The sequence below is a fragment of the Amphimedon queenslandica genome, unplaced genomic scaffold (genome assembly GCF_000090795.2).
Source record: "Amphimedon queenslandica unplaced genomic scaffold, v1.1 AMPQUscaffold_13484, whole genome shotgun sequence".
Lineage (NCBI taxonomy): Eukaryota > Metazoa > Porifera > Demospongiae > Haplosclerida > Niphatidae > Amphimedon > Amphimedon queenslandica.
The window spans coordinates 156,573-165,158 of record NW_003546280.1 but is presented as its reverse complement, the minus strand read 5'-3'; the positions used below and the strand labels follow the sequence as shown (position 1 = coordinate 165,158).

At 37.5% G+C, this 8,586-nt stretch overlaps 4 protein-coding genes across 6 annotated transcripts in view; 3 read left to right on the top strand and 1 right to left on the bottom strand.

The window, feature by feature from the left end:
- The window catches only part of LOC100634976 (O-acyltransferase like protein-like), a 2,673-nt gene extending 2,460 nt beyond the window's left edge, over window positions 1-213 (top strand). The window contains exon 2 of one of the 2 annotated variants that reach the window (XM_019993992.1): window positions 1-213. In XM_019993992.1, the coding sequence (XP_019849551.1) occupies window positions 1-78 (78 nt within the window). In that variant the 3' untranslated portion in view covers window positions 79-213. The other variant, XM_003384791.3, reaches the window with a different exon arrangement.
- A 25-nt stretch (window positions 214-238) lies between these two features.
- Window positions 239-2,751, top strand: LOC100634850 (O-acyltransferase like protein-like). Its single transcript, XM_003384790.3, has one exon. The coding sequence runs from the start codon at window positions 327-329 to the stop codon at window positions 2,613-2,615; it is 2,289 nt and encodes a 762-aa protein (XP_003384838.1). The 5' UTR covers window positions 239-326; the 3' UTR covers window positions 2,616-2,751.
- LOC100634726 (TAF5-like RNA polymerase II p300/CBP-associated factor-associated factor 65 kDa subunit 5L) lies at window positions 2,752-7,202 on the bottom strand. 2 transcript variants are annotated; one of them, XM_019993993.1, is made up of 16 exons: window positions 7,035-7,202; window positions 6,888-6,991; window positions 6,800-6,838; window positions 6,393-6,514; window positions 6,206-6,335; window positions 6,087-6,150; window positions 5,971-6,025; window positions 5,845-5,901; window positions 5,553-5,790; window positions 4,961-5,163; window positions 4,036-4,117; window positions 3,873-3,984; window positions 3,669-3,782; window positions 3,561-3,615; window positions 3,291-3,474; window positions 2,752-3,128 (listed from the first exon to the last, which is right to left on the bottom strand). In XM_019993993.1, the coding sequence occupies exons 1-16, from the start codon at window positions 7,134-7,136 to the stop codon at window positions 2,891-2,893; spliced, it is 1,899 nt and encodes a 632-aa protein (XP_019849552.1). In that variant the 5' UTR covers window positions 7,137-7,202; the 3' UTR covers window positions 2,752-2,890. The 2 variants fall into 2 exon arrangements, with proteins under 2 accessions (XP_019849552.1, XP_019849553.1); XM_019993994.1 differs by having other exon boundaries at window positions 6,087-6,147.
- LOC100634600 (uncharacterized) lies at window positions 7,199-8,527 on the top strand. The gene is made up of 4 exons (XM_003384788.3): window positions 7,199-7,870; window positions 7,958-8,051; window positions 8,220-8,264; window positions 8,312-8,527. Exons 1-4 carry the CDS (start codon window positions 7,235-7,237, stop codon window positions 8,449-8,451), a joined length of 915 nt encoding a protein of 304 aa, XP_003384836.3. The 5' UTR covers window positions 7,199-7,234; the 3' UTR covers window positions 8,452-8,527.
- Window positions 8,528-8,586: the final 59 nt, after the last annotated feature.

Genomic DNA, 8,586 nt, shown 5'->3' with positions numbered 1-8,586 from the left:
CTATTTGGTGCTAAAACTCGTGAGTCTACACGTATTGTGAAGAAGACTGAAAGTCCAAGCAGTGAAAAGAAACAGTGATGAGATTGTTTGCCTTTTTTTGAGTAATATTGCTGTGAGTGTGTGTGTGTGTGTATGTCATTCTCAGTATTGTTTTAGGATTTATACTTTTTTGTTAATAATTATTTGAATGATAGGCCCTTTGTTATTACTAAATTTTTATAAAAATGATGCAGCAGTTTTGCAAGGTCAAAGCACATAGGCATAGTATCTATCACATGACATGACATGATCACAATCAATCAACCAATAACAGAAGATAAAAAAAGATGGTGGACAGGAAAGGTCACTTGCTTTTGTTTCTCTTCTTCTTTCTGGCATGTTCCTCCTCTGTTAGTTGTCAAGAGGCTGGGAGGCTCCCATATCTGGGCCCTCCAAATCTACAAGAAATAACACCAGAGGAAATACAAGATGTTCTCACCATTTTTCACGAGATGTTCCCAAAATTGCTCAGTGAACAAGCCAACAGCTCCTTAAAGTGCGCAGATGCTTGGGAGAAACTAGAAAAAGAGAAATATACACAAAAGACTGGAGGAAGAAGTCTCTCTGTCAATGCAACAACAGCAGTCTTCGATTCTTTCGGTAAACCAGGATCGGGGATACTAGAAGGTAACACTGCCTTCCAAGGGTCCTTTGATGAATGCTTAAGCATCAAGACTAGTGTACCCATGAATTATAGTTTAATGGGAATAGCTGTTGTTAGGACGGCCGATGAATCTCCAATATTTGTTTTCTATGAAGGCTTGTGCGTACCTACTATCTGTACCCCTAGTGATATATTTGAAGTTGTCCATCAAATGAATGAATCCCTTGAGATGTTTAATTTATCATTATTTGTGAACGAAACCGTGTCTGATGGACAGCAGTTCTTTATGAGCACGCCTCAAAGTGGCAGGCCTTACGATGCAGGTGCAATCGTCATGATCACGCTCTGCTTTATTTTGCTCTTTCTTGCTCTTGTTGGATCAGTTTTTGACCTTGCTCTCAAGTATTTCGATGATCCACAAAATCAGTGTAATAAGACAGAATTGACCACAAGTCAAGATAATACTGTTACACCGGAACACTCGCTAGAAACTGACTCATTACTTGGAAGCAAGGTGAAAAAACCTTCAAGAATGTTCGGCAAGCGTTTCAAGACTTTCCTCAAAGAGTGTCTACTCGGTTTCTCTCTTTATAAGAATGTCCCGGTCGTCTTGTCAACCTACCAGCCACCAGCTGCTATCACTAATCTCAACGGTATGAGAGTCATTAGCATGTTCTGGGTAATACTCGGCCATACCTATGTCTTCATACTGATGGTTGGTGGCTTTAAAAACATCAATTTCGTCGTCAGCTCTTTTATACCACGCTTCACTGCTCAAGCTGTCACCAATGCATTCTTTGCCGTAGACTCTTTCTTCTATATAAGCGGATTCCTAGTTGCTTACCTGACTCTCCGAGAAATGAAAAGAAGAAATGGAAGCTTTCCTTACATCACGTACTACCTCCACAGGATACTCCGTCTCACGCCCACGTACATGTTCGTTTTATTCTTCTATTGGTTCTTGTCTGTCTATTTAGGCAAAGGTCCAAGGACACCTAGTATTGCTGGCCCTGATTCACTCGCATATAAGTATTGTTCCTCTTATTGGTGGACCAATCTCCTCTACATCAATAACTTTTATCCGTCAAATTTTGGTGAACAGTGCATGGGGTGGGCTTGGTACTTAGCCAATGATATGCAGTTCTTTGTTATCACTCCTCTGTTCCTCATTGTACTCTATGCCTCCTTTCGAATCGGTCTCGTTAGCATTGGGATCACTCTAGCAGCTTCTATGGGAGTCACTGGCTTCATTGCTGGTTTTTATGGCTATCCAGCTAATGAAATATATGATTTATATGCGGGCATAACACCAAATGCAAGTATACCTGACATGAATAATCAGATATATGGTAAACCATATTGTCGGATTGGTCCTTACCTTATTGGTATTCTCTGCGGATATATAATATTTAAAAACTACCAGACTACATTTAGTAAGCAGCTCAATTGGATCTTCCACCTAGTCCTATGGGGTCATGCTATTATAATAGGTATGTCTGTAGTGTACGGGTTTTATGGTAACTTTCGTGGTCACGAGGTTTCCAAGGCTGGAGACGTTGTCTACTTTATGCTATCCAGGCCAGCATGGGGAGTTGCTCTAGCTATTGTTACCTACACCTGTCACTATGGTTACGGAGGAGTCATAAACAGGTTCCTTTCTTTACCTTTTTGGGTCCCATTAGGTCGACTGACCTTCAATGCTTACCTTGTACATGAGATACTTCTTGTTGTTTTCTACAGTGAGCTAAGAGAACCCATCTCTTATGGTGACACCACAATGACTATCTTCTGTATTGGTATCGTGGTCCTGTCTTATGGAGCAGCTGGTTTGGTGACTGTCTTTGTTGAGTTCCCAGTGTCTAATATTGAGATTGCCGCTTTTAAATTATTTGGTGCTAAAATTCGTGAGTCTACACGCATCATTGGACAAGAGACTAACACTACAACTAATAGCAATGAAGTCAAAAAATGAATGACTATAATTATATTATTAATTATTTTTTTTACGTGAGAAGTAGTAGTGTTTTTTGCTCCCAATATTGGCTGGGAAGTAACGTAGGCCTATTTTATACTTATTGTCTTATTTTAGAAACATATTTTGCTATGAATTTTACTGAACACTCACGTCACAGAGAAAGAAAGAGATGCTATGTAGAGCAGTTAACATGATACATGGAAAATTTTAAAAAATGAGCCCTCAAATAAAGGATAGGTGCAGGGTTCTTTCTTTCACTAAGCTATAGCTTGCTAGTTGTAAAAATAATGATTGCTTGATCTCCAGAAAAAATTATCAGGAGGAGAAAGAATGTTGTTATTAGTGTTAGTGTTTCCACCATCATTAGTCTGGGTCCCAGCTCCTCCACTGGCTGTGCCATTGTGTGACACACCAATGACAATGAGAGAATTCCTGTGAGTGAATTTAACATGAAGAGGAAGGAGGTCACCAGTGGACTGGGTACTGATCAAACCTTGAGTGGATCCAGAACTGGAATAATAATAACAATAATAATAATAATAATAATAATAATAATAATAATAATAATAATAAAGAATAATCTCAGTAACTTTATAGACATTGCACTCAAGCTATTATTGATACTGATTGATAGCTAATTGTGTATAAGCTTCTCTCTCTCTCTCTCCTTACTTTGCTGTATTGACAAGAACAGCTTTCATGTTCCACAGTTTGATGGTCTTGTCTTCACTGGTTGATGCCAGGAGTGTCCCATCACAGCTATAAGCTAGTGATGTCACGCTTCGTGTGTGAGCCTTCACTTCCCAATCAATCCTTGACATGCCCAAATCCCACAGAGTAATAGTACCACCATTAGCTTAAAGAGAGAGAGAGTGTGTGTGTGTGAATAGTGTAAAAGAGATAGGAAATCATTATTATTAAACAATAAGTGCATGTTCATACTGGCAGTAGCCACTTGTTTTCCAAAAGGAGAAAAGGCGATAACAGTGATTGGAGACTAAAATTAAAATGGAAACATACAAGTACATCCTCATTATACTATGACTGTACTTTACTGCCAGGAAACAAGCGGACACAATTCCCAGTATTAATGTCCCATAGCCTACTGGTGTGGTCCTTAGAACCAGTTGCTATGTAGCTACCATTCGGATGAAAGTGAACCACCTTTGGAATATAAAAGGAAAAAAATATGCAGTCGTATTGTACAAGTATGCATATGGAAAAGGATAATAAAAGGTAAAGAATAGTTATTACATCAGTACTATCTTCATGTCCTGCGAATATTCTTAAAGGATAAACCCTATCAGTGTTCCAGAGTCTTGCTGTCCTGTCATAGCTAGCAGTTGTGAAATACCCGTCGACCGAGCTGTGAGGAACGCAGAGAAATATTTATGACGATATGTACATGTACATGTACCTAAAAGAGACGTCCCATACAGGGTAGGAGTGACCTTCGTATATAGCAACAGGAGAATGAGAAGAAGTGTTCCATAGTCTTACTAATGAAGGAAAGATTTTTAATAGCCATTACTCCAAAATTTGAGCTCGGAATCAGCTCAAACTTTCTACACAGCATAAGGACATTAATATGTATCAGAAAATGTAATAAAAATTTGGGGTGATTTCGGAGCCATTTTTCAGAAAAAAACCATGGGCTATAGCCTTGGGTATTTTTCAGAATTTTGACGTTTTCTTAAAAAGGCGTGTAACTTGAAAAATTGAAGTCGGAATCAGCTCAAACTTGCTACACAGCATAAGGACATCAATATGTATCAGAAAATGTAATAAAAATTTGGGGTAATTTCAGAGCCATTTTTTGGAAAAAACCATGGGCTATAGCCTTGGGTATTTTTCAGAATTTTGACGTTTTCTTAAAAAGGCTGTAACTTGAAAAATTGAAGTTGGAATCAGTTCAAACTTGCTACACAGCATGAGGGCATCAATATGTATCAGAAAATGTAGTAAAAATTTGGGGTGATTTTGGAGCCATTTTATGGAAAAAACCATGGGCTATAGCCTTGGGTATTTTTCAGAATTTTGATGTTTTCTTAAAATGGCTGTAACTTGAAAAATTGAAGTCGGAATCAGCTCAAACTTGCTACACAGCATAAGGACATCAATATGTATCAGAAATGTAATAAAAATTTGGGGTAATTTCAGAGCCATTTTTTGGAAAAAACCATGGGCTATAGCCTTGGGTATTTTGCAAAATTTGGCCATTTTAAAAGAGTGATCATAACTCCAGAATTTGAGCCCGGAATCAACTCAAACTTTCTACACAGCATAAGGACATCAATATAAAGTCTAACATAAACACTAAGGATTATAGAGGGGTCCATTACCAGTAGTGTCCTCTGATGATGACAACAAGAACTGGCCGTTAGGGGAATAGCTAAGCCCATGCACTGGACCATGGTGGCCCTTCAATGACAATACACTCTCTGATTCAGTGGACCGCGGCAACCAAGACGAGATAACAACGGACGAGTCATCCAATCCGCAAGCATACTCTTTAGACCAACTGGATAATGAAGCACACTGGACCCTAGGGGTGTGGTCAAGTGGGCAGGGTAATTTCAGAGTCACAAATGAGCAGAAAATTTTGATTTAATTTTGAGGCCAGAGCATGCAAAGTGACACAAAATAGCAGCTACTGTAAGCTAAATTTTGGAGGTTTATCTTATCAAAATCTCAAATTTGCTAAACTTTAGCTCCTTCACAAATAACCCAAGGCACACATAGCATCTATCAATTACCATATAACACAAAATTTTTGAGGGCTGCAAATCCGTGAAAATTACTTCCATGAAAATCAAATTATTACGGCATAAAATGGCAGACATCACAAAAATCACAAAAATTAAATCCAAAAAATAGATTTTTAGGCAAATTCACAAAATTTACAGCCCTCGAATATTTTGTGCCCTAAGGTACCAGGTGTTCTCAGTAGCCTGTACGATACAGAGTAAGAGTGAGGGTATTGACGGTTCCAGCTGTTGTGTTGCTCCCGTTAGTTTGGACTGAAAATCATGTTTCGCTGCTAGTGCCTCCTCCCCAGTTGAGGTAGGGACAAAGGGAGGAAGAGGAGGAGGAATGGGAGGACGTGGGAAACTAGAAAGACTGAAATCGGACTCTGGTAGGACTTCAATTTTTGGCTTTATGAAATTTGAAGCTACAAGTGTCATAAAATTAAATAAATATATGTATACAAAAATACATATTTTACTTTTCTTTCCTTCCATTTTCTGTTCGGAGGTTGGTTGGCTAACTTTACATCCAAAGACTTAGGTAGTTAAATAGATAATAGTTTTTATAAATATTATTATAATAATTATTATTATTATCGGAGTACCTTCAATGCTAAAGTGCTTGTGTATAATGTTGAGCAAAGCTGTGGTTGGATGAGCCTGAAATGATCGAGTGATTTAAAAAAAACAAATAAAGAATATAATATCAGTCTCTCATTACTTGGAGAAATGACATCAGCATCGTAAAGGCAAGCTCTGAGAGCCGAACGAAATACTTTCCACTTCTTAACGAGAGAGAGGGAGAGAGTTTCACGATCATATACGCTATTATTATGATACCTGTATTTCTCTACTAGTGGAGATGACTGCAAACTAGCAGCTGAAGTGAGTGACAGCAGCTGCTGCAGCTCATCATTTGAAACACAATGAGAATCAATGCTATGAGAAGTATCAGCATACAGCCTCTTAGCTACGAACATAAACCACACCTTACAATGTATGTGTGTACATGCAGGAGCTATTATACCTGATTCTGTTTCATTAGATGATACTAGAGAGACATAGCAGTGTACAAATAATGGGTACACAAGAGAGTTAAGGAGCTCTGTCTTGTATGAATCAGTCTCATGTAATAAATAATCAATGAAACTACATATTAAAATAATAATAATGATATTAATAGTAACATCAAAAAGAGGCAATAAGATTGTAGAAATTTTGAGCAGACTCTGGTTAAATTTTTGAAGTTGCTTGAAAATTATGAACATAATAGTTCTAAGGTAATATCCACATTATTATTATACATTTGAATGCATTGATCCCAATGCTTCAATGCATTAATTGATTCCAACGCTTGAATGTAAATGCATTTAATGTAGACATATGTTAAGTACTATTTCGTAAGCATTATAAGTATTTATACTATATATACACCTTTGAAAACCAATTTGTATGTCTTTGGAACCTCCAGGCCTAAAAGAATAGTTAAGGACTAGATTGAGTGCATCTATTCGTAACATACTGAGCAGTCCAAGCAGTGACTAGTGGGTCTCCACTGGTTTCAATGTGAACGGAATTATTCACTAAATCCTTCAATGATTGGACAACAGGGAAGTGGGCGTGGCTCTATTCAATAACAATGATAATAATAATAATGACGATAATTCACTGGATAGCGTTGTTCTCTGAGCGTATCTTGTACATTCTGCCATATCTCCTCGACTTTCTCTCCTCTGACAGATCCAGAACCTCCTGAAGATATTGACGACATTATTACACGTGTGTAATGAATACTGTTATGAATCCCCAAAATTAATTAGAAGGCGTGGTCAAGAGCCAGATAAATTTTAACCCTTTAGAGAAAATAAAATGGCGACCAATAGAGGTGGAAGAATTGAGGTACCTGGAAATGTAACCAAAGAGCCTGTAAAAGTTGGAGCAAGCCCAGGAAGCAAAGACAGTTTAAACGAGGTAGCTATTGAAGCTAATAAGAAGGAAAATGAGCCAGTCAAAGCCACAAATGCTGTCGGTAGTAACAAGGGACTCATAGGAGGAGGAGGAGGGGAACAGCAGAGGGAACAGCTACAGAGAGCCTTCCTTCAATTAATGGAGAATGCAAAATCCCATTCAAGAGGATCTAGTGCATTATCATCAGTCAATCCAGTACAAGGCAGCCAGAAGAAAAGTGTGTCAATACCTCTAATGGACCCTGCTGAGTTCAACAGATTTGTCTCTCTGATCTCCTCCTCTTCATCCAGTTCTTCCGTATCGTCAACAAAATCAACAAAAAAGGAGGACGCTCCTCTCCCTAAAATAGTCAAAAAGTCCCCGAGTAAGTTACTTAAGATTCCAAGGAAGGAGGGCCCAGCCTTGACTGGCAGAGGATCGGTAAAGAAAGCAGGAAATTGCACTTTACCATCAAATAAAGTTAGACTCTTGATGAAGACGACACCGAATGCTATTGCAGTGTCACAGGAATCAGTAGCTGTGGCTGGAAAGGCAGCAGTGAGTGACTCCATCTTGCAAGAAAGAGGGAATCATTCTCTCTCTCTCTCTCTTTTCATGAATGTGTGATTCTTGTCTTATTTTTAGGAATTATTCATTCGTAAATTGGCTCTGGATTCTTACAATGTGTCAAATAGTTCCAGCACAAATCAAAGCCAACAGATCACTTATACACATCTAGGTACTATTACCTTATTATTATTATTATTATTATTATTATTATTATTATTATTATTATTATTATTATTATTATTATTATTATTATTATTATTATTATTATTATTATTATTATTATTATTATTATTATTATTATTATTATTATTGTTATTATTATTATTATTATTAATAGCTCAGGCAGTACAGCAAAACACAAATCAAATGAAGTTTCTTCATGGTATGTTTATATTTTTTGTTTGTTTGCTGTAGTTTCTTTTATTGCAGATTTTGTTCCACACAAAGTGAAAGCTAAAGATCACATTACAAATTTCCCACCACCACCATCACCACCACAGTGGGGAAAACAGGAACAGGAAGTACAGGGACAAAAGGACGAAGGCAAAAAGATTGAGGAGCTATGTTAATACACTCTTTACTCTCACATTTACTTAATTATTATTGTCATGAATTCAAATGTTATGATAAAATGATTAACGTGAACCAGCAAGAGAGGAAGGTAGCAGACTAGTAGTACGTTAAACACTCTTAAATAAAAGAAA